The 25,011-nt window shown below is 44.2% G+C and overlaps 7 protein-coding genes across 8 annotated transcripts; 4 read left to right on the top strand and 3 right to left on the bottom strand.

Moving 5' to 3' along the window:
* Positions 1-5: 5 nt before the first annotated feature.
* LOC108111087 lies at positions 6-2,484 on the bottom strand. Its single transcript, XM_017220423.2, is given in 2 exon segments — positions 6-2,146; positions 2,148-2,484. Coding segments are annotated over 2 exon segments (1,992 nt in total). The 5' UTR covers positions 2,280-2,484; the 3' UTR covers positions 6-286.
* Positions 2,485-3,948: 1,464 nt separating this feature from the next.
* On the top strand, positions 3,949-8,078 carry LOC108110496 (mucin-2). Its single transcript, XM_041818128.1, has 5 exons — positions 3,949-4,207; positions 4,472-4,958; positions 5,110-7,111; positions 7,164-7,422; positions 7,771-8,078. The coding sequence occupies exons 1-5, from the start codon at positions 3,991-3,993 to the stop codon at positions 8,076-8,078; spliced, it is 3,273 nt and encodes a 1,090-aa protein (XP_041674062.1). The 5' UTR covers positions 3,949-3,990.
* A 53-nt stretch (positions 8,079-8,131) lies between these two features.
* LOC108111010 (myosin-9) lies at positions 8,132-10,423 on the bottom strand. 2 transcript variants are annotated; one of them, XM_017220323.2, is made up of 3 exons: positions 9,393-10,423; positions 8,966-9,313; positions 8,132-8,914 (listed from the first exon to the last, which is right to left on the bottom strand). In XM_017220323.2, exons 1-3 carry the CDS (start codon positions 10,308-10,310, stop codon positions 8,330-8,332), a joined length of 1,851 nt encoding a protein of 616 aa, XP_017075812.2. In that variant the 5' UTR covers positions 10,311-10,423; the 3' UTR covers positions 8,132-8,329. The 2 variants fall into 2 exon arrangements, with proteins under 2 accessions (XP_017075812.2, XP_017075811.2); XM_017220322.2 differs by having other exon boundaries at positions 8,132-9,313.
* Positions 10,424-10,893: 470 nt separating this feature from the next.
* LOC108111009 lies at positions 10,894-13,374 on the top strand. Its single transcript, XM_017220321.2, has 2 exons — positions 10,894-12,299; positions 12,365-13,374. Exons 1-2 carry the CDS (start codon positions 11,125-11,127, stop codon positions 13,227-13,229), a joined length of 2,040 nt encoding a protein of 679 aa, XP_017075810.2. The 5' UTR covers positions 10,894-11,124; the 3' UTR covers positions 13,230-13,374.
* Positions 13,375-13,561: 187 nt separating this feature from the next.
* LOC108111011 (PAT complex subunit CCDC47) lies at positions 13,562-15,757 on the bottom strand. The gene is given in 5 exon segments (XM_017220324.2): positions 13,562-13,935; positions 13,996-14,343; positions 14,403-14,489; positions 14,491-14,952; positions 15,334-15,757. Coding segments are annotated over 5 exon segments (1,431 nt in total). The 5' UTR covers positions 15,628-15,757; the 3' UTR covers positions 13,562-13,695.
* A 248-nt stretch (positions 15,758-16,005) lies between these two features.
* LOC108111029 (leucine--tRNA ligase, cytoplasmic) lies at positions 16,006-20,193 on the top strand. The gene is given in 7 exon segments (XM_017220348.2): positions 16,006-16,138; positions 16,288-16,482; positions 16,484-17,124; positions 17,191-17,762; positions 17,820-18,278; positions 18,335-19,575; positions 19,643-20,193. Coding segments are annotated over 7 exon segments (3,549 nt in total). The 5' UTR covers positions 16,006-16,135; the 3' UTR covers positions 20,081-20,193.
* Positions 20,194-20,477: 284 nt separating this feature from the next.
* Positions 20,478-21,550, top strand: LOC108110466 (trypsin-1). The gene is made up of 2 exons (XM_017219533.2): positions 20,478-20,854; positions 20,925-21,550. Exons 1-2 carry the CDS (start codon positions 20,577-20,579, stop codon positions 21,478-21,480), a joined length of 834 nt encoding a protein of 277 aa, XP_017075022.1. The 5' UTR covers positions 20,478-20,576; the 3' UTR covers positions 21,481-21,550.
* The last annotated feature ends 3,461 nt before the right edge of the window (positions 21,551-25,011 follow it).

Raw genomic sequence — 25,011 nt, 5'->3', positions numbered from 1 at the left:
ACAGAAGTTTATAAGAAGTTTTTCTCTTTGGATGTCATCAGCCAGCAACTGTACAGGAAGTGTCATAGGGCATTTCTGTTACAATTTCAATGCTCGTATGACACTTACTATACATTTACTGCTGATGTGCGAAAAATATAATATTTTCAAAGGTAAATGTATCAAGAATATGTGTTCGGTTGATGTTATCTTTTGATTATGTTATCACTCAGTTAAGCATTTAATATAGGGTTTAATAAAAATCAACTATCATATAATATTATTCGGTATAAATCGTAAATGATATCTAGGAAATATCTCTCAGTTCGTCCAATTTGGGCATCTCCTCCACAAAGGACAGATGATCGTAGATGGGAGCAGTTGGGCCTGGAGTGAGAGCCAACACCTCGCCTTGCTCTCCATTCTCATCTGCTGGCTCCTTGATCTCTGCGTAAAGTTGGTATGGAAGCTCAGTTGGCAGAGATTCGTAGGTGACATGATGGGTCCTCGAACAGGCCGATTCCCTGTGTCCGGTGCAATTGCAAATCGAAGCACCCCCACTGACTGGAGTCTCGTAACCGTCAGGCAATTCCGTTTCTAAGTCCACTGGAGAACTGCCGTTTGCAATGGGATAGCGCACTATGTCCACGTGATCCACAAACCTAGGTCCACTGGATGACTTTTCGCCGCCAAAGCAGGGCAGTCCAGAGGCGTAGTAGGACAAGTGGAAGAGTCGTTCGCAATGGAGGTATAGGTACAGCAACAGGAAGAGGAATGCAATCCCCAGAGGCAACATAAATACGATTATCAACGCCAGTGATCGCTGACTCCGGTGCAGCTCTATCGGGTTTCCATAAAGAACTGTGAAGCTGGAAACATTTCCTGGTGGATGTGGCACTGGGACGGAAGAGTCAGAACCATTAATTCTCACATGCATGATTCTTACCGCCTTGGGGGGTTCTTCCGTAGGCGGTTCTTGGGGCTGGCAGGTCAAACCTTTGACATTCATGTGAAATATATACTTGGAGTACTGGAAAAGCCTGAATAGTTGAAATTGCGTGTCCGAGAATTTCTGAAACCACAGGCAGCTCCAAGGATTGCCATCGACTGAAATGCGAAGTTGTGGGTTCCAGTAAGGGTTATTGGCCTTTTCTATATCCCTCATACTCATCAATTTATTGGATCGCAAATCAATATGCTGAATTGTGGCTGGAGAAACCATGCCCAATTGGAAGAGGGACAGTGAGTGGATGAGGTTTCCCTGCAAGTACAGAGTGCGAAGACTGGTGGTCCTCTCAAACCACGTGAAGTTCAAGTGTTCCAAGTTATTTCTGCTCAGATCCAGGATCTGAAGGGTGCTTGGACCACTTTGAAAACTAACATTAAAAGACTCCAAGGCATTGCCACTGAGGTTTAGGTAAATAATGTCCAGATTGTGCGGAGGATCCAAGGCAAAACTTCTCAGCTGACAATTTGTGAGGGTAACGTTAACCAGCTTGGCTATGCCTTTGGTCAGACGTAGGTATCCTGGCTTAACGGGCGTTTCTTCGAGCACCAGATCTGTTAAATTTTCCGGCAAGGTATTCAAGAACGCGTCCTCTACCCTTTTGATTTTTTCCAACCGAAGCTTTTTCAACTGTGGCAGCTGTGAAAGGAAGCCATTATCTTTCAGTACCAGATCAGCTTCGTCTTGAATATAGAGGTCTTTCAGCTCAGCACAGCCCTTTATCCTTTCCAGATACCTCAAGGAATTCCACTGCAGTTGGAGCAGTTTCAGATGTGGTGTGTGCTGGAAAGTATCTTCGCTGAAGGTGCCCAATTCGTTGTTTCTTAGGGATACAGCTGTGAGATTGGGTATTAAAGCTCCTCCACAGGATAGTTTCAGGGTGGAATCACCCACAAAACGTTGGATTTCTAGGCTCTCGAGGTCCACACAGTTATCCAGGTACTCCAGGCCATAACTTGATATTCCCAATGGAGGTGTTTGGGATCCATCGAGAAGAACATGCCTTTTTCCAGCCACTCTTTTGGCACCCAGGTCAAAGGAATTCAACTCCAGGGAGTCGTTTCCACTGCAATCTATATCCAAAGGCAAACCGAAATCCTGACTAGTGCGTTCCGAATAAGATGTCATGTAGAGCGTCGCCCGAATGACGCAAGCAAGGGGAAGGGGGTAATGATACAGATTCGTAGGCGGAAGAAGTCTCATCGCCAGCTGCCCGCACGTGTGACAAAATCAGCAACACGACGACGAGGAAGACGCACTGCGTCATCATCTCGGAAAAATGCGAGCTGCCCATCGGAGCGTGTCACTGCAAATCCGCTAAACTATCAAACTCATCCGCATTCGCCCGCGTCGTGTGCGAAAATCGAACTGAGCGAGAACAAATCGCCGAGCGACCCTCACATTGGAAAAGCCAAACTGAAAAGCCGAAAACATCAGCGCACCTTTGGCTTCATTTCAATATGCTCCCCGCTGGCCATCTCCGACAATATGATACCCACTGCTTACAAATGAGCTAGGTATGCTATGTTCATCCGGGTTTCGGGACATGTGCACTGAACTCAAGGAAAAATATAATTTCATGTTGACTCACAGGCTCCTGCGACTCATTTACTCAGATTTACCAAGCCGATAATGAATTATGTAATCTCATAAAACGGAAATCTGGCATTTGGGCTTACATTTTTTATGAATTCCAATATATATATATGTATAAATCCGGGAACATTTGTGATAACTTGGTAATTTTGATATTGAATAAAATTTCGAAATATTTAGGAATTCTGAAAAATGACAGGCACTTTTCAGTCTGTACCTAAACTACAGCATTTCTAGTTGTTTTAATATTAAAAATTATTTCTGAGAGAATCTGGTTATATATTTAGACCGTGCTCTGCTCACTGATTCTCCGCCTTTCTCCGCAGAAGAATGCTTCCTACTTGCTCCCCATCGCACACACTTATTTCTTTTATTTCAGCTGTCATCGGCCCCAGTTCCCTTCCCCACCAGGTCCACAGGCACCCACAGAAACCACCCGATTCCAAACACTTTTCGCACAGAATCACGCTCCAAAGTGGCTGTGGAAAATGTTTACATATCAATGCACATATACAACACCCGATCGCTACTATATACTATGGGAATCAGCTGAAGAAGAACGAAAATTGCCAGGCAAGTGGATTTCTATGGAATAGCTTTGTTTACATTGCATATTGCTTCGTACTTAGGTTTGGAATGAGATCACAAAATGCAAAATTAACCACAAAGTCAATACAAAATAAAAGAAAGAGAAAATTTATTTAGACTTTTCCAATATCAATTAGCTTAAAAATTATTACAATTCGAAGGGAATCCTTTTCCGGTTTCAGGCTTGAAAAGCTCTCAACAGTCATTTCAGCTTGCAGGCGCTCATTTTTTTTATCAATAAGTACTCCCACATGAAAAATTAACTCCGCATTCCTAAGCTTCTAAGAAATAAATCACAAATTAAAAAAAAAAAAAATTAATTTTGCTTAAAATAGAAATCCCTAGAGACTGACGGGTAAAGCCGTTAAAATACACTTTTAATCGACATGAAGGACACGAGTTCCGTACATACAAAAGTAGTCCAGCCAATAAGATACCCTGTACTCAGCCCGAGAAGCTCTATATGGGCAATTTCTGTTATCAAATTTGTAAAAATTTACCTGACATATACTCTTAAAAATTTATTTTCACTTAAGCTAGATAATAAAGTGTGATCTTCAGAAAATTAATAAAGGAACACTTTTTGATTGGGATGGTGATAAGAAAAAACAATCTGAACTAATACTCCCTGGCTATTTTCAAATCAGGGAAAATAGTTGCACAACAGCGTTATCAGCTCAGGCAATTGTATTCCACCAAAATTTTTAAATTTTCGGATCCCAGAGTTATAGAGTTTGATCGCGGAATACGGATCGGATCAGTCACTCATCAACTTTCGGGCATTATACATACTCCTAAGTACAACAGCAGTAGTCGTAGCCATGGACTATTTCCTATTTTTGGCACTTCTTTCTGCAATTATAATAGACCAATCAACAGGAAAATGTTATCATAACTTTGAATTAGGTCACGGGAATGTCACATATCATGCAGACGGTTTGTTATTTCAGTGCGATCCAGGTTACACTCTGATGGGAAGACCAATGTTTTCCTGCAATCCAGATGGTCGCATACAAGGAAAGAAACCCTTCTGTGCCAGTAAGTTCAGATCTATTTTAATGAAACCAACATTACAATAAACCTAAAAGCCAGAAAGTTATTTTTAAATGGAATAAAACTGATAAAGTTCTAAATTAAAGTGCTCAACTTATTCAGTTTGAAGTCTTTTTTATGGAAACGTGAAATCAATGAATACGATCACAATTATGAAAGTTAAACTCTTTTCTAAGATAATTATTCTTTCCAAGTAATTAATTTAGTAAATTACTTATAATTGTCTCTACTAATATATTCAATTTTCAGAAAAAGGTTGCAAAGATAGAAGAGGTCACCCATACATCCGCAGTAACTCTTTATCATCAGACATTTACTGCCCAAGCGGTTATGTGGCGGCTGGCAATACAATTGCCTATTGCGATGGAAAAAATTGGAGCAACCAGTTAGGACATTGTCGAAGGATAAACACTTCGGATTACTCTTGCGATTTCGAGGCAGATGAGTGCGGCTGGTCAGAGTATCCCTCCTCTGCAGTTTGGGAACGTGTCAGTACGTTGACCTATTTCCATTACGACAACACGGGACCATTCAATATGACAGGATACTACATGCGTATGGCCACGGTTGGCAACTACTTGGAAGCCAACAGCCTGATATCGCCGATATATCCTAAGAATGTCACTGTAGATGCGGTCTGCTTCCGGTTCAAGTACTTCATGTTCGGAAGGGGAGTTGGTTCCCTGGGGGTTTCCGTCAAGCCCGTTTCCATGGCCATAGACGACTTGAAAGAAACGTAAGTTGCCAACAGCGGAAGTTCGATTTGATAAAAATTAGTCATTATCGCAAAATTTTGTAGAATTTCGATAATTTGATTTCTTAAAATCACAAAAGATTTTAATGTTCAGTATCCCACCAATAACATGATGTATGCGTTGTTTCCTTAGGGTAAGCTTGGTTGGCTCGAATCTTGCCGAATGGCAAGAGAAGGGAGTCAACATCGACAAGGTGAACGAGGACTTCCAGATAGTAATTACCGCCAAAAATTTGGGTAAGCCATTCGGAGACATCGGTATCGACGACGTGGGGCTAGTGAAAGGTGTCTGTAAAACAGGACCACCACCATCAGTACCTCAAACTACAAGACTACCACCCAAAATATATTCTACAACACGACCAGGAATACCACGACCATCAATACCTCCAACTACAAGACCACCACCCCAAATATATTCTACAACACGACCAGAAATACCTCCAACTACAAGATCAACACCCCAAATATCGTCAACACAACGACCAGAAACAACACAAACAAATCCAGCTGCAACGTATCCGCCACAAACCACCACCAAGTCAACTGTAACCCCCATCACCAACAAAATCAGCAGCAACACTGCCAGCACCACCCCTACAGGCAACAATACCACAGACACCCTCAAACCCGACAACCTAACCATCCACACTACCCCCAAATGCAACTGCACCACCAACATTACCAACAACAATACCACCAACAAAACCATCAGCAATCACACAACATCGAAACCAGAAGAATCCGGCATTACGAATCCGACGAATCGCAGCAATATTGCGAGAACAGCAGAGCCGATCACTGAGCAACCACCACCTTCTGCAACACGACCATCAATACCTCCAACTACAAGACCACCACTCAAAATATATTCTACAACACGACCAGAAATACCTCCAACTACAAGACCACCACCACAAATATCATCAACAGTACGACCAGAAACCACACAAACAAATCCAGCAGCTACGTCTCCACCACCAACTACCATAACCCCCATCACCAACAATAGCAGCAACAACACTACCAGAAACACCCCTACAACCAACAATTCCACCAACACCTTCAATGCCAACACCAACCAAACCATCCACACCACCAACAATAATACCAACACCACCCCTACATCTAACAATACCACCGACACCCTCAAACCCGACAACCTAACCATCCACACTACCCCCAAATGCAACTGCACCACCAACAATACCAACAACAATACCACCAACAAAACCATCCAACCAGAAACACCTCCAACTACAAGACCACCACCCCAAATATCATCAACAGTACGACCAGAAACAACACAAACAAATCCAGCAGCAACGTATCCGGCACCAATCACCACCAAGTCTACTGTAACCCCCATCACCAACAAAATCAGCAGCAACACTGCCAGCACCACCCCTACAGGCAACAATACCACAGACACCCTCAAACCCGACAACCTAACCATCCACACTACCCCCAAATGCAACTGCACCACCAACATTACCAACAACAATACCACCAACAAAACCATCAGCAACCACACAACATCGAAACCAGAAGAATCCGGCATTACGAATCCGACGAATCGCAGCAATATTGCGAGAACAGCAGAGCCGATCACTGAGCAACCACCACCTTCTGCAATACGACCATCAATACCTCCAACTACAAGACCACCACCCCAAATATCATCAACAGTACGACCAGAAACCACACAAACAAATCCAGCAGCAACGTCTCCACCACCAACTACCATAACCCCCATCACCAACAATAGCAGCAACAACACTACCAGAAACACCCCAACAACCAACAATTCCACCAACACCTTCAATGCCAACACCAACCAAACCATCCACACCACCAACAACAATACCAACACCGCCCCTACAGGCAACAACACCACCGACACTCTCAAACCCGACAACCTAACCATCCACACTACCCCCAAATGCAACTGCACCACCAACAGTATCAACAACAATACCACCAACAAAACCATCCAACCAGAAACACCTCCAACTACAAGACCACCACCCCAAATATCATCAACAGTACGACCAGAAACAACACAAACAAATCCACAACTCCAGCAGCAACGTACCTCCATCACCAACAATACCAATCACCTACCAAAGTCTACTGTAACCCCCATTCCACCAACAACTTCAATTACCAACAAATCAACACTGCCAGCAACCACCTGCCCCTACATCTAACAATACCACAAACACCCTCAAGCCCGACAACCTAACCATCCACACTACTCCCAAATGCAACTGCACCACCAACAATATCACCAACAATACCACCAACGAAACCGTCACCAACCACACAACATCGAAACCACAAGAATCCGGCATTACGAATCCAACGAATAGCAGCAGAATTGCGGGAACAGCGGAGCCGATCACTGAGCAACCACCACCTTCTGCATTGCATCAAAAGGCAAACAGTTCGCCCAGGACTGGACTATCCATTTTCACAGCTGTTTTGGCTTTAGCTTTGCCGTTATATTATGCTTAAAACTGCTTTATTTTTAATATTTTATAATTCCCTTTTAACGTTCATTATATGGTTGGAAGAATACTATACAACCAACATATTGATTTGAAATTCCATTTTGTTTGCAAAATTTTAAAAATTATAATCAAATTAAATTTAAGAGCGAGCTTTTTCAATAAATATATTTCAAAAAACTCATAAAAGCAGAACATTTTGGCATCTGTGACTCAGTCTGGAAAGCTTAAGAAATTATCAGCACAACACCAAATAATAAAGATAACAAGAGGAAACCCTATAGTCGAGTGTCGTGACTATAAGGTACCCGTAACTTCTCAAAGAATCACGAGAATCGACGAGATGCTAGAGGACTTTCAAGTAATATTTACGGCCACCAATGCGAGCTCCCGCTTCGGAGACATAGCCATCGACGACGTGAAGCTGGTGACGAGTGAGGAATGTAAAGAAACTAGGCAGACCACAACCTTGACTGAACCATCGGAAACACCAGTGATACCGATGTCTAATGAAGAAGAAATGATGAACTGCAAGGATCATTGTGGCCAAACGTCCATATCCGGGAGCTATCTTAACAAAGGTTGTGGTTGAAGGAGGGCAGTAAGAGTATCAGCTGGAAAGCCACAACCCATTGAAACCAATAATAATAAAAAAATAGTTGTTTTAAAAAAAGTGACAAGTTAACATGATCATTAGAGTGAAATAATTGGTTTCTCGATAGCTTTGGGACATATCCAGGCAACTTGATGGTATGGTCCGGGAGATGACAATCGTACCTTCAAGTTGCCTGGACAGCTGATAAACCCAATCTAGGTTTTGAACTTTTTAAGACAAGCCCCTTCCTAGATCTTGGCCTTCAGCGTTCGCGGGCTACCGAGTCGTCCGGTGCTGGATCCCTGGGACAGCTGATTTATCCGGATCAGACTGGGTCGATGGGAACCTACAATGCCAGCCGGGCCACCGCCACTACAGCCGATTCCCGCACCACCCGGATTCGTCATGGAATAGATATGCCGCCGGAGAACCCTTATGTGCTTCTGTGAGACCTCGAAATTGTGCACCAAGGTATGGAGCTGCGTCTGGAGTTCAGCTATCAGGCTATCCCGTTCCTGAATTAAGCTGGATGTGGAGTTTTGGCTCCTACTCAGTTTCAGCTCGAGGTCGTAAATCTTTTTCTGCAGATCTCTGCGCTGCTTTTCACTCTGCTCACGATGGCGGGAAAGTTGGCGCTTACTACTCGCCTGGAGCTGCTCCAACTGATCCTTCATTGTGGACAGGTCCTGGGTTAATTTCCTCTTCTCCGACTTTAAGGCAGAGTTATAGTTTTTGAATATCTTTAGATCCCTTTCGGCAGCTTTAAGTCTGTTGATGGTGACAAGCTTTCTTCTGCCCAACTCATCTATCTTGGCCTTCAGTTGCATGGCCTCCTGTTGAAGGGCATGAAGTTTATCCGCCAGCAGACAATTTTCCCGCATTACCTTCTCGTACTTGCTGTGCTCGTCCCGCATCATCTTTGGCAAATGGGACACACTCTTCAGTTTGGTGTCTATCTTGGATCGCAGACTGTCTATGTCATGATAAATGCTCGACTCCAACTGCTTGTTGTTCACATGCAGCTTGTCGATCTCCTGCTTTTGGGTGCTCATGATGTCCTGGGCCTTAACACACCGACTGTGATAGTCCGCAATCCGGTCCTGTTGTTGGCGAATGAGTGACCGGAATTGGAGTTGCTCACTCTTCAGGCTCTTGATTGTGGTCAGGAGTTCACTTAGGTCTCCCGAATCCCTGTCTCTATTCCGATCTCGTTCGTGCTTGTACTTGCGGTCCTATTAGGCAAGAAAAATATTTATAATATTTATATTACGATATAGAAATCCTATTTCAAATCATTTATAAAGTTCCTACCTGTGAGGTGTTCATCACGTCCTTCAGGACATTGTAGACATCCTTGAATGATGAGGGCTCCCTCTCCCGATCGCCCTGCTCCAAAGATCCTTTTTTTCGTCTCATATGCCGGTTAGCCAGTGTTTCCACAATACGACTATTGAAAACATTTTCTACATGGGATGAGAGGCTGCTCTTATTTCGGTGATTCTTCGTCTGATGGTTACTCCTTTCGGATGAGTACTTCTTCCGGCCGATTTCGTCACAGGAACTCTGGGCGGATAGAACAGTCATGAAACTGGTATTACTTTGCAGGACCTTGGGACTCTTTCGTCTAATAGTCATTTGCGAAGCCACACTGGTGGCCGAGCTATAGAAACTATCACGATCGGCTTTACTTGCCATATCCATTTCGGAAGATTGTGCTCTACTGGACACAAAATTATCGTGCTTCTGTTGCATTTCGCATAGCTCGTAGTTGATTTTCATGTACTTCTCCTCTAGGTCCTTGGTGGTTTCGTTGTATTCCTTTAGCTCCTGCTTGTACTTGCTGAGTTCGTCCTTGAGATTGCTACCAATTGCTTGGGAGTTGGGTAACCTCCTATCTGGACCAAGGCCCTTTCGATAATCTTCAGGTTCTCCATCACTCAGGATTAGCTCAACTTCTTTGCTTTCCTTGCCATTCTTTGGCAATTGCAATACACTAGTACTTCCACGATCCCTAAATCCCAAACTGCTAGCACTCATCTTATCCTGGATACCTGAATTCTGCCGGGAGAGGCTGACAAGGCTGCTCTTCTCATCGGGATGATCTTCGGTCTTCTCATCCAATTCGAAATCCAATCCCATTGAGATGGAAGACACCCGATTTCGGGGATGGAATCCAAGTGGGCGTTGTCTTGTGGCTTGTGGCTTAGAACCCCTTGATGGCTTTAACATCTACGAAAATTTAGCCTATTTGGTTAATATTTCACTTCAGTAATTTTTTGCACTGTTTTTGGCGAACAGAGAATTTTTTAAAACGTTATGACACATTCGATTTCCCAAAAAAAGATAGAATTTTTACGGGATACGTTACGAAAAGTATTTGAACGAAAAAATGTTTTCCGCCTACTGGAACGTCATCTTATTCTTGAAGGAATCCGCTGAAGGCGGAAAGGGACTTGGGACTGCCATGATTTTCATTTTATATTTAAAAAGCAATAAGATTTCTGAGACAAAAAGTTCAATAACTGCCCAACCTTCTCAAAATACAATATTTTATTTATTTATTTAATAATGAAAAAGTTGATCGTTTTCAAGTTCGTCTGCGTTTGAATTTTGAACCAATGAAAAATATCGGCAGTAATAAATATAATTGTTGGTTTCGCCAAACAAATGTTTGGATACACATTCGTTCTGACCCACCCCGAGGCGCTCGTTTCTCGAGAAGCTCCACTCGAACCCAGAGCTCTGGGACTTTTCGTTCGCCTCTCCACAGTCCGAGCAGGCCATTCCAAATCTGTTGCCAACTGTCTAGACTGCGCGTCCGTGGATCTTTCAGTTCATTTTATTCGTTAGCGAAGAAACAACTGATTCGTCTAAAACTTTTTCGAAATTTTCTCTTTCAGAATATGTGTTAAATTTTACCCAGAATAGAAGTAGCCCAAAATCGCTAGTAATTTCAATCGGAAGAAAAGTGAAAAAAAAATATTTCAGATATTATTAACTTCTATTCGGTTTTGGCGGAATCGTTTACTGAATTTGAGACGAAATGGCTGAGAACACAGAGTACACGGATGAGGGCGGTGAGTACGAGGACGATGAGAACCAGTACGTAGGGGAGTTCCATATGATGGAGGAGGGGCCCGATGAGGACCTCTTCTCCAAACTGGGCGAGTCTTCTGACGATCCCGAGCAGAAGCGCATGTACATGGAGTACCTGGCACTGATCAAGGAGATTGATTGCCAGAACAAGATCATCCAGGACATCAAGGGAAACATCATGGACATGTGCGCCAAACCTTGCAAGACGCGAAATGAGCTGAGGGAGATCAAGCGACTGAGAATCTGCATGGAACAGGAGAACATAAAGCTGCACACCATGATGAACAGGGCGGTGCAACTGCAGAATTTTGGCTCCCATCGGCATTACAAGGAGCTCCCCATGACCACCACCGTGGACGAGGACAACCTGTCGCCGTACATGTGCGGCATAGGAGCTTGTCCTCCGGGTGGCAGTGCCACAGATCCCTGTAGTGAGGATGCCAGCTCCGCTGCCAGTGTTTGTGGTGGTGGAGGAGGAGGAGGTCAACGGGATATGGCTGGTCAGGACGACAAGCTGATCTGTGCCCTTCAAAAAGCAATGCAGAAGATGAAGGGTGCCTGTCCGGAGGACAAGAAGATGATAGAGGAAATCGCCTGTGCCATCATGAGCTGCAAGAAGCAGCCTGTTTGCGTTCCCGGACCTTGTCCGAAGCCCTGTCCACCCCCGTGTCCGCCACCCTGTCAGGGTCCGTGTCCACCCCCATGCCCAGAGAGCAGCAGCAGTAGCATAACTCCTTGTCATCCATGTCCCGCAAAAAGAAGGCAGCGAAACCCCCCATGCCCTGTTCCATGCCCCCCCGCAAAGTGTGAGTCTTTGGAAAAGCTGAAGCGTCGCATTCAAAGCATGCAGTCATCGGTGAAGAAGTTACTCCAGGAAGTAAGCAACAGGGATGGTCCGGAACCATGTGATGGCGACGATGATGATGAGGAAGAGGAGGAGGGTCCGTGCTCCAGGCCTTGCCCTCCCAGGCCGCCGTGTCCAGAAGATCCCGATCCGCTGGTCATCTGTGGCGGAAAGCGAAACACGAAGGCCGACAAGTACGAAAAGATGAAAGAGAACTACACCAGGCTACTAACCGAGTTCCAGCGCAAGGACTGCCAGATGAAAGAGATGCAGAAGCGGTAGGTTACTCTTGACTATATTCATGACATATGTATGTCAAATTGAATACCCATTTCTCATGCAGGATGAAGGGCATCTGCGGTCCCTGTCCATCAAAGGGAGGCGATGGGGATGCTGATGCAGCCGAACTTAATCTTCTTCGTTCCCGGGTCAACGAACTCAAAGAGGAGCAGCTGGAGTTTAAGTGCATAATGAAGGAGCAGTCGCAGCAACTGGAGGATTACCGCAACAAGTACCTTCTGGCCCAACAGAAGGTCGAGGAGCAGTGTGTCTCTTTGGAGAAGCTGAACATGAACAACAAACGCATTGAACAGCAGATCAATACTGAGGTCAAGGAAATCCGAGCCAAGTTCCAGGAGAAACTAAACGAGTTGCTGCACTTCCCCAAGCTTCTGGAGAACGAGCAACTAAAGTTGGCCCAGGTTTGCAAGGAGAAGGACGAGATGCAGACGAAACTGGTGGTCGTTTGCAAGGAGCTGAAGGCCAGCAAGGCCCAATTAGAAAGTACGCCTAACATCGATGTGCGACCACAGCTGGCGCAGTGCCAAATGGAATTGTCCCAGGCCAGGAACGAACTGGAGGAGCTCCTCAGACAACGAGATCTCTTCTGTGAACAGCTGAAGTCCACCCAAGACGATCTGGACACCCTGCGTACCGAATCGGCCAAGATTATTGCCGGTACCAAAGAACGGGCCGAGCTAATCAAGTCCCAACAACAAGAGCAGATCAATCGGCTGGAAAAGGAGTTGGCCCAATGCCGAGCTACTGCCTCACTGTCCGTCAACGACCGGGAGGCTGTGATCAGAGAGATGCAGGGTCAACTCAACACCCTTTCATACAGCTTTGATGCAGCCCAGAAACAGATCAAAACTCTACGCAATCATATCGCATATGTATCCAACGAGAACTGCTTCCCTGTCAAATGTTAATTCGAAAAAGCCCTAAATCCCGCATACCGACGTGCCTGTGAAAAGATGTTTGTTCGTCAACCATTCGCAAAGCTCATCATTTAAATCAATTTGTAACGCAAATCCCAGTCTAATAAATACTTAAGAATTCTTTCGGACAAAGAAATGCCTCAATACCGTATTTGATTTAAAAACGGGCTGCTCGTTTTTGATCAAACAAGCATCGGTTTGTTATATATAGAGATAGGTGAACCAGTGCTACAGGTTATATTACAATAGCTTACACTTATCGTTGCTTATCTGGCTTTTACAAGTCTACATTTTTGCATGATTCAGGTCAACTACAACTGAGGTTTTTGTTTTGGCGCTCCATAGGAAACAAATAGATATTGCTTTATTCTGGCATTTGAGAGGAACAACTACTAGTGGTCAATTTTTTTACGTTAAGGAAGCGCTCCTTGCGGCTAATGGCACACTAAAGACATATCTACAGGGACTTCACGGCCAGTCTCTTCATCTTGGGCGCGTTCCTCTTGGCCTGGCGTTTCTGTTCTTTGGCCTCCCAGCGACGCTGTTTTTCGGGATCCTCGTCGGCCAGGATGCGTTCCTTCTCCTGCTTTCGCTTGTCCTCGCGACGTTGAGCGGCAGCTTCAGCGCGTGCGGCATGAGTGCTCTTCAAAAACTCCTCCTCGACGCGCTGGCGGTTCTTGTCCGACTTGGCTTTGCCCTGGAATGTTCAGATACTAATAGGATATTCTTGAAAATATAAAAACAATACTAAAATTACCTCCTTGGACATGCGATAAGTCTTCAGACGCTCCATCAAGTAAAATATCAACAATAACAATGGCTTAATAGTCTCCATTTCGGCGTGCTTCGGCAAATTGAAGCCAGCGAGGAGCACGGCCTTGGTCTCGGGCTGCTTAAGAGTGCCCCCTTCCTCCTGCTGGATGGGCCCACTGAACTGGTCCGAGATATGCAGGTAATCGATATAGCTTTGGTACTTATTTAGTGCAGTGATAACACGTGACTCGAGGATAGCGGACGTGGCCTCCGGAACCTCGGAGAGCACGCCAAAGCCGGTGGGCACATTGTAGCGATCCTCCGGCTTGCCGACTAGACTACAGAACTTGCTCTGTTTTCAAAAGGATACATTAATTCAAAAGTATGGATATTTGAAAAAGAACTTCTTACCAGATCCGTATACTCCTTGAAGACCTTGGTTATGGTCTTTTTAGTTCCAACAGCAAATACAAATGCATCCATAACACCGCGTGTGAGCTTCGATTTTGATGTGGGCCTGATCTAGCTGTGGGCGCATCAATCCCGCCACCAAGGAGACGAGATCCTGCCGCTTGATCATCTTCAGTTCGACGAGCATGCCCTCGCAGCAGGTACGACCGGAGCACCACAACGTATAGAGACTCTCGCTTTCCTTAATCAGGCCTGGATTCTCGTTTTCAGCCTTACCATCATCGCCGACCAAGGCGAAGTTCTCATCCAGCAGGGCCCTGTGGGTACTAAACCAAAGTTGCGCTAGTCTAGCGTTTTTAGCTTTGCCGGCAAAGAAGTTGGCAAAGTAGGCCAACAACCCGGCCACCATAAGCATCTCCATCCAGTAGGAGTCCCAATGAGTGCGGAAGTGCAGCGGAATGTTGGGTATGTTCAGTTTAGGCTCAACTTTTTGATCAATGGGTGGATCTTTGGAGTCTCCGCCATCGTAGCCCTCAAACTCTTCCTCGTCCTGAAATACAAGCAAGGGCTTTGTGAAAAAAAATGTATACCAACTAAAACCAAAAAACTCTATTAACTCCGACCGCTTTTATGTTTATATAATTGTTTAATAACTTTTAGACCTGGAAAATTCAATGGCAATCACACTAAACTACCTTAGTTCCTCGATAAGGCAAGGGAAAGACAAACTGTCAATAAGGTGAAAGTTCTTAAACGTTGCTTTAATTAGCTAATGAATTTTTGATGTTCCCAATAGAACTTTACAGCAACCTTTAAAGTCCCGCAAAGGGTATACGAACAAAGCCAACTGAATACATATATATACGTGATCCACGAGTCAAATAATTGATCAAAGTTCTAACCTCCTAAGTGAACACCTGTGTTTGTTTACCTGGAAGTGTTCGAATTCATCGTCATCCTCGACTAGCCCGTCCTCCTCGTCGCTCTCCTCATTTTGTGCTGGTTTTCGCTGATCCTTGGCAGACGGATCTTCCCGGGACTCTCCATGGCTAGATCCTGCTGCGCCGGAGAAAGAATCAGCGTTCTTGGCTGCTGGCTCCGCGTAGAAGTTGCCGTCGTCGAATTCGGCAAAATCATCACTGTCGTCTTCCTCGAAATCACTTTCTGATTTGGTGCTGGCGAAGCATAGGAGTGCCAGAAGCAGAAAGGCAAATACTGGTCGCATCTTGGGGGGATTGCGTTACGTTGGCGCAATCTGGTCGGTTCACTTAATTTACAATTTATCTAAACGTCCTAAAACTTTTCACACTAATTAAGAAAAAAAAACTAGGTTAAATTTATAGTGTGCCCGTCGCAGATAATTTGAAAAGCCCTAGAACGCGTTAGTGCACTTTATTTTTGTAAATAGTAGTAGATTTCCCAAATATATATATATTATATTATATATTATATGGATACTTGTTAGCCAATTTAAAAAAAAAACGGTCTATCCTTTTTAAAAAATATTAACAAAAATAAACATATCCCCGTGTTCCAAGCTCCAATGTTCCATATCCGTAGAAATTTTCTATCCCTTGACTAGCAGTTTCGGTAAAAAGTGCCGAAAATTAGGCTGGCCACACCCTATACACACGTTGCGTTGCATTACAAATCTTAGTTAGATTTTTGTGGTTGCTGCAATCTGAATTAAAGAATTGTTCTGAACAATTTCAAAGACCCTTAACGATTCAGCAATGGTAAGTATTCATTGAAAAAGTGAAACACCCGTTCACTTATGAAGCACCGAAATTGCCACGATGGCAAACCGGCTGATGCAATTTGCCGCCTAATCAGTGCATTTGAAATGCAAATATCATGCTAATTCGACGTTTTCCTACTAAAACAGGCCACAGGCGAACGCAAGGGTACCTTTAAGGTGGAATATTTGCAGAAGATCGAGCGAGAGGTTCAGCAGCGATGGGAAACGGAGCGGGTTCACGAGTCAGACGCTCCAACGGCTCCTAAGAAACGGCAGGCGGAGAAGTTCTTCGTGACTTTCCCCTTTCCCTACATGAACGGACGCCTCCACTTGGGTCACACCTTTTTCGCTCTCGAAAGCAGAGTACTCGGTACGGTACCACCGTCTGAAAGGACGTCGCGTCCTCTGGCCCTTCGGATTCCATTGCACGGGCATGCCCATCAAAGCCTGTGCGGACAAGCTAACTCGCGAATTGGAGCAGTTCGGCTTTCCGCCCAAATTCCCTGAAACTCAGGAAGTGACCCCTCCTCCTGTTGAAACAGCCTCCGAAGTGCCCAAAGACAAGTCCAAGGGAAAGAAGAGCAAGGCTGTAGCCAAGACCGGAACCGCCAAATACCAATGGCAAATCATGCAGAGCTTGGGCCTCAAGGACGAGGAAATCAAGGACTTCGCCAATGCAGAGCACTGGCTGAACTACTTCCCACCGCTGGCGGTACAGGACCTCAAGAGGATCGGCGTGCACATCGACTGGAGACGCACCTTCATAACCACAGACGCCAATCCCTATTTCGATTCATTCGTCCGTTGGCAATTCAATCACCTGAAGGAGCGGGGCAAGATCATGTACGGCAAGAGGTACACCATCTATTCGCCCAAAGATGGACAACCCTGCATGGACCATGATCGATCTTCGGGCGAGGGTGTCGGTCCCCAGGAGTACACGCTCATTAAGATGAAGGTTCTGGAGACTCCCAAAGCTTTGAGGTAAAACTTACTAAAAACGTTTTTCTTTAATTTATGCTATATGAAATGAATCTGATATTCTTCCAGCTCCATCAAGCAACCAATTTACATGGTGGCCGCCACTTTGCGTCCGGAGACCATGTACGGTCAGACGAACTGCTGGCTGCATCCGGACATCAAGTACATTGCTTGGCAAACGAGCAGAAACAACGAAGTATGGATCAGCACTCGTAGGGCAGCCAGAAATATGACTTACCAGGGTTTCACTGCTGAGGAAGGTGACGTCAAGGTTCTGGCTGAAGTAACTGGGCAAGATCTGCTGGGAGTTCCCCTTTCCGCTCCTCTTACCCAGCACAAGATCGTCTATACCCTGCCTATGCTAAGCATTAAGGAAGATAAGGGAACTGGCGTGGTAACCTCAGTGCCCTCCGATTCGCCTGATGATTACGCAGCTTTGGTGGATCTGCAGAAGAAGGAAGCTTTTAGACAGAAGTACGGACTAAAGGATGAGATGGTGCTGCCCTACGAGCCCATTCCCATCATCGATGTGCCCACGCTGGGAAAACTAAGTGCCGTCCATGCTTATGAAACTCTGAAAATCCAATCGCAAAACGATAAGGACAAGTTGGCCGAAGCTAAAGAGATGTGCTACCTCAAGAGTAAGTGCATTGTAGTAAAGTCTTAATAGGTTGGATCCTAATCTTCTTCACCAAAAGGTTTCTATGACGGCGTAATGTTGGTGGGTGAATTTGCGGGTCGCAAAATTCAGGATGTTAAGAAGGATTTGCAGAAACGTTTGGTCGACGCCAATGAAGCGGACGTGTACTACGAACCGGAGAAGACCATTATGTCACGTTCGGCCGACGAGTGCGTGGTGGCTCTTTGTAACCAATGGTACCTTAATTATGGAGAACCTGTATGGCAGGCACAAGCCATCAAGATCCTGCAGGACATGGAAACCTTCCACGAGGAGGCGCGCAACAACTTCGAAGCTTGCCTAAATTGGCTGCACGAGTACGCCTGCTCCAGAACGTACGGCCTGGGAACCAAACTGCCTTGGGACGATAAGTGGTTGATTGAATCCCTTTCTGACTCCACTATCTACATGGCGTTTTACACGGTGGTACACCTCCTGCAGGGCGGTACTTTCCGTGGGGAGAAGCCAGGACCTTTTGGTATGAGAAATTAAAATCTCTTGCAGTTTGGAAATTAATATGATTTTTTTTTATAGGAATCAAACCGTCCGACATGACCGCTGAGATCTGGGACTACATCTTCTTTAAGGAGACCCCACTACCAAAGAAGACGGCCATTAAACCCGAATATCTTGCTGTTCTGCGTCGCGAGTTCGAGTACTGGTATCCAATGGATCTCCGGGTCTCTGGAAAGGATCTTATCCAGAACCACTTGACCTTCTGTCTGTACAATCACGCGGCTATTTGGCCAAATGATGAGAACAAGTGGCCCAAGGGAATGCGCGTTAATGGTCACCTGCTGCTGAATTCTGCTAAGATGTCTAAATCAGATGGAAACTTCCTTACCCTTACCGAAGCTGTGGACAAATTCTCAGCAGATGGCATGCGTCTTTGTTTGGCTGATGCTGGCGACAGTGTGGAGGATGCCAATTTCGTTGAGAGCACTGCAGATGCAGGTATCCTCCGCCTATACACCTTCATTGAGTGGGTCAAGGAAATGCTGGACACTAGGAGCAGTCTTAGAAAGGGTACTGAAAAGACCTTTAATGACCAAGTTTTCCTGAGTGAACTCAATTTGAAAACCCAGCAAACCGATGAGAATTACCGTAAAATGTTGTTTAAGGAGGCGTTGAGGAGTGGCTTTTACGAACTTCAGTTGGCCAGGGATAAGTACAGGGAGCTGTGTGGCGCACAAGGAATGCATGAGGATCTGGTACTAGAGTTTATTCGCAGACAGGCTCTTTTGGTTTCTCCCATTTGTCCTCATATGGCGGAACACGTTTGGGGATTGCTGGGTAACAAGGAGTCTATAGTCCACGCTCGCTGGCCAGAAGTTGGATCCATCAATGAAGTCGACATCCTGTGCTCGGAGTATCTCATGGAAGCCGCTCATTCCTTCCGTCTGAACCTTAAGAACTTGCTGCAATTGAAGGGCAAGGCTGGAAAAGATAAGTCTGTGGATCTCCAGGGAGCCAAACCTAATCGAGGACTTATTTGGGTTGCTAAGACATATCCTCCTTGGCAGTGCTGTGTCCTCGATACCATGAAAGAATTGTACAACAAATCACAAGCCCTACCAGATAACAAAGTCATAGCTGCTACACTTCAACAAAAGGCTGAATTGAAAAAGTTTATGAAACGCGTGATGCCCTTCGCCCAGATGATTCGAGAAAAGGTGGAGTCTGGCAAGGGAGTTGCAGCTTTAGCAGTCACCTTGGAGTTCGACGAGCGTCAAGTGTTGATCAGTAATCTGGAGTACCTGAAAAACACGTTGGATGTGAGTATTATATAGATTGTATAGAATTTCCTTGAGGTATATCTGAACAACTTAAATTCATTTTTAGCTGGATGTATTGGAAATTAAGTACACCGATGATCCTTCAGCGCCTGAGAAAACTAGAGAGGAAGTTCGTCCCGGCTCTCCCTTCATCAGCTTCTCTGTGGCACCCAATGTGAGCGTAGAGCTGACGAATCCTATCGAGCGTTCCTCGCTTTTCCAGGTCAACACCGTTATCTCCGAGGGGGACACCGTGCAGTCCCTGAGAGAGAAGCTCTCCAAGATTATTGGGCTAAAAACAGATACGGCCAACCTAAAGATCTGGCGCTATGAGGATCCCGTTCTGGGTCCCAGGAAGATACCCAACTTTGAGGACTACAAAGCCGGAAAGGTTGTGCTCGACGAGGGAAGTTTCATCCTGGATGTTGCGACCAAGAAAGTGAGCCTGGACCAGTCCGGAAAACTGACTGAAGTGGGAAGAAATCTGATTTATGTTCTCGATTAAATCGAACACCATCACAAGCCTTAATTTATTCATAAAATGAAACGTAATCCTTGTAGAACAAAACCTGGCTATTAAAATGTACTGTGAACTGCTTGTATCCAATCCAAATTAAACTTGCACGGGTTCATTGTTGTAAAGGTATTCCTAGCGAGGGTTAGCGAGAAACACGGTAAGCTACTCAATGTATGCCTATCATGAACTTGAAACAGTGCTGGGCTACCACAAGTGTCCCAATTAAAATGAAGGCTAGAGCCCACCTTTGTATATAAAGATAGCAATAGTGTCTGGAAGAGAGAGTGTTTCCAATGCCACCCTTAAAATTGATGTCTTTAAGGTGTTTAGTGTGTCAGTGGGCTGATAGGCTGCACAGCGGGCCCTCTACCCAATAGGTGGCAATCACTAATCCAAGAACATAAGAAAGTACTGAAACACCTATGTATATAAGGCTTTCGTCTGCCGTAATTCACAGTAGACTTCTTTTTGTTGTTGACTAATAATGTTAGCCCTTCGCTTGTTTCTAGTGCTGCAGTGCAGTCTGTTGGTTCTGGCAGGCGTTTGTTTAATACCGCAGCCCATTAAAAGACAGCGCTCACTAAAGGATGTAATGGAAAAACCCTGGAAGCTATCTCCTCGCTTGGATGGTCGTATCGTGGGCGGTCATCGCATTAACATAACCGATGCACCGCATCAGGTTTCTCTGCAGACTTCCTCTCATATTTGCGGAGGCTCAATCATTTCGGAGGAGTGGATACTGACTGCTGCCCACTGTACTTAGTAAGTTAAAAGATAAAGCTAAAAGCTAAACTTTACAGTGATGAACATTTCCACTCTTCTTAATTTATAGTGGTAAAACAGCGGATCGCCTGAAAATCCGCTTGGGCACCAGTGAATTTGCTCGCAGTGGTCAACTACTCCGAGTCCAGAAGATCGTCCAGCATTCCCAGTTCAACTACACCAATGTGGACTATGACTTTTCTCTGCTCCAGCTTGCTCATCCTATTAAGTTCGACGAAACCAAAAAGGCCATTAAGCTGCCTGAGCCTCAGATGAAGTTCATGGACGGCGAGACCTGCTTCGTAAGTGGTTGGGGGAATACCCAGAATCTGCTGGAGTCTAGGGAGTGGCTACGGCAGGTGGAGGTGCCTCTGGTTAATCAGGAACTGTGCAGTGAAAAGTACAAGCAGTACGGCGGTGTCACCGAGCGCATGATCTGTGCCGGATTTCTGGAAGGCGGAAAGGATGCTTGCCAAGGCGATTCCGGTGGTCCAATGGTCACCGAAGCCGGTGAGCTGGTGGGAGTGGTTAGTTGGGGCTACGGCTGCGCTAAGCCCGACTATCCGGGTGTCTATTCCCGAGTAAGTTTCGCTCGGGACTGGATCAAGGAGCACAGTGGAGTTTAAGTCTTTGAATCCTGCAAAAGACAAGAAAAGACAACAAATAAAATAATTGATTTAAAAGTTAATAGTTGATTAAACAAACATTTAAGGCTCTTAAAATTAAATATTAAAATCTGTCCTAGCTAAAATAGATCCAGCAAGAATCAAAAATCGACAAATCTGGATGCATGTTGCCAATAATTTCGCATAAACAATTTCATACTGTGCGCTCTGAAAAGAGAGAGAATCGCACACGTTGCCAGGACTCAGTCAACATGCCAGACACGCGACCCTTCTGCTCGTCGCACACTTTGTGGGCGGATGTCGCGTTGTTGGAAATGAGTCTAGTTGGCCACGTTAAAAGGATGTCAGTCTCGGCACGGGTCCTTGGGCTCTCGAGAAGGGGAGTCTCCACAGCATCTGGGAACCGCATCTAATTGTTTTGCCTTTCATTGGGAGGCTTATCAGTTAGTTATCACTGCTTCTGGGCTCCGGTCATGTGTTACATGCGGCGTATACGCAATTACTTGCATTACGTATACGTCGGGACAACTTGTATACAGCGTGAACAATTTTAAAGGCAATCGGTTGGCGTGGCTTATTCCTCTGTCGACAGGGGTCCCCCCTTATTGTGTTTGATTACTGATAAATTAGCTTGGAAAAATTAACATTAGACGTTGCATAATTTGGATGTATGTACTTACACAGCCTTGGCATTGGCAAAGTGATCGCACAGCTTACGTCGCCTTTACTGGAAACTTTGCCTAGATCGGTTGAAGTGGTCTAATCACTATGATGTTAATGCCTTTGTTTCGTCAGAGTCACTTTCTGTTTTCTGATTTTATTTTCCTGCAATGTTAAATAAATGTTTTGAGTTAAACTAGTATACAACTTACTTAACACATTGCTAAGAAAGAGTAATAACTGACTATAAATTAATCCCTTATCATTATCCCAATGAGCTTTAGCATAATTCTAGCTTTGATTGTCTTAACGATCAGATTTTCACTAATGGCGAAATTAAGGGATAATTATATTTCAATCTATAAATACTAAAATAAGACTTTTTATGTGTTAGCTGTTACCTTGTTTCCCTGGCAAATTTAAAATTCTAAATAGTTTTGTAATAATTCTTATGAGTATGAGTATAAAAATGATATCCTCTTTTTAAGGCATATAAAAATGTGATCGTCTAGCACTCCTTAAATATGTTGAATAACATTCTGACCAAGTCGAATGGCCTTTGTTGCGAGTGAGTGACTTTGTAACTAGCGCCTCAGGCTGAGCAAAAGTACACCCCAAACAACCGTTTCCAGTTGATTTGCAGCCGCGATTCGGTGACGACGTGCCTTGACTCGCGCGGCCGAGAAAATCTGCCAAGTAAATACTCATACATATATATACCTCGCAGTACATGTGAGCAATGAGAACGATGCGTATACGCCGCGAGTGCCTGTGCCTGCAACCAACTGTTGATTCCATTCCCAAAAGGATTATTCAACAGATCATCTGAGGCACTCAGAGCCGAACAAAGTCACCCTGACGAAGCCTACGACTTAGTCGACTGAAGGCGATTTTCCGCAGGGTAAAAACATTTAACAATACACTGAAAAAAATTGTGTTTTTTTTTCTGTTAATAATATCAATAATATTTTTTTTATATTAAATTTTTTTGAATCCTTGATTGTTTTACGTCAAAGTGTTCATATCAATAAGTGTCTTGTATAAAAAAAGGTTAAGAGGTTACATTTCAAAACTAAAATAAACAAAAATTACCAAATATAATCGTCTAATTAAAACATTCTGTATTATATATTAAAAAGTTGTTAATCAGTGGCTTTTCTTTGAGTGCACTGAATAGCTCTGACTGTTGCTGTTGTTCCCAGAGAGTTCTCCGTATTTTCCGGCGCTGGTTATTCATGGTTATCGAACATTCGCCAGCGGCAGTTGGCAAATAAACGTGCGGCACGTTGCGAATACACGTGAGCCGAGTTCCCTGGCCGCTCGCCAGTGGGTGGAAAAGGGACGGAGCAAAGCGGCGAAAGCTTTCAGTGCGAGGCTCTCACTCACACAAATGCCACCAACAGCACGTTCTTTCTGTGTGAGTGGGTGCTTCGGTCAGTGTGTGTATCTGTGAGTTGCATTTTGTATCTGACTTCGGCGAGCGAGCGAGAACTCAGATCACATTCAGCATTGTGCGTTCCAAGTAAGCGGTTCGTTGAGCGGGTCAAAACAAATCCACCAAACACAACTCTCGTGGACAAATATCTCAAAAATAAACAACTCTTATAAACAATAGATTTATTAATATATAACCAACTACGTGACTTAATTGTTTTACAAATTTTCCTAACTGCAAACAGTAACTGCAAAACAATAGTGTCTCTCTGAAAGCTCTAAGCTGCAGTATCTGGGAGCTTGCTTATGTGATGCAGTGCTCTTTCCCTCAGTGTCTGCCTAGATTGCAATCGAAAAAGTGCAAATGAATTGTTCAAGTTGTTGTTTTTGCATTTTACGTAAGTCAAGAACATGCAACCCTAGTATAAAGAGTGTATTTTGTGCAGTGTCAACAAAAAGCCAAAGTTCGCAAAGTGTTAAATAAACATGTACATCTTGTAAAAAAAGCGCCTAGCTAAACAATAAACCTAGGATATAATCCCTAAAAATAAAACGAAATTAATTCCAAAACATTTTTCAGATATAAAAGTAACATATTACCATAGTGGATATGAAAAATACCTAAAATAGAACACGATCTAGTTCTCAAAGAAACCCAACAAGTGCTTAGAAAAGCTCACAACATATTTATAAACAATTAGCTTTGTTGTTTGCGTTTTAAGCAAAAGCGCACCGAACACCACAGTGAAACAACACTATTACAGTAACAACTACAAAAACACTAAATTGGTAAGGAAAACCATGTTTTTCTTAATAATTCTTATAATTCTTAATAGATAGAATAGAAACACGACCTAACTCGGTTCCATTTGGATTAACCCCTTTGAAAAATTAACGTTTTAAAAAGCTCTTAAAAAGTAGCAGCTTTCAGGCGGATAATTTAAATTTTAAGCTTGCATCTAAAGAACTTACAATTTCATATTAAAACGAAAAGAGAGAAAAATTTAAGGGACAATTTAGACCTCCAAGGGAATGAAGAAACTCCTTCATTTCTTATGTAAATAGCAGCCACTGAACTGGCAGAAAAAGAGGCTTGGCCTCACTCAGATTTTCTGTCAAAGTCAGGATAGCAAAATAATTCCGGGGAACTCCCCTATCAACTGCAATTGACAGATTTCATTGCAGAATTGAGATGCTGATTGTGTTCACCCAGGATCTTAACGACCCTCAGAGCCTGGGATTTATTGGCATTGCAAATTCAAATTTCTTAAATATTTATTCGTGGTCTATCTTCGCTTTCCGTTTCAAATGCAAATTTGTGTTCGCCTCAATGAATTTCCTTTTTGCGAAAGAATGAAAAATGTTCTCACTGTCTTAAAAGAAATACTCAACTCGGAATTTCAATGCGCATATCATTTTGTAGTTCTCGCCTTGCGA

This window comes from Drosophila eugracilis, unplaced genomic scaffold, assembly GCF_018153835.1.
Source record: "Drosophila eugracilis isolate 14026-0451.02 unplaced genomic scaffold, ASM1815383v1 contig_2152, whole genome shotgun sequence".
NCBI lineage: Eukaryota > Metazoa > Arthropoda > Insecta > Diptera > Drosophilidae > Drosophila > Drosophila eugracilis.
Note: the sequence above shows the minus strand (reverse complement) of the source record. Positions and strands in the feature narration are given on the sequence as shown.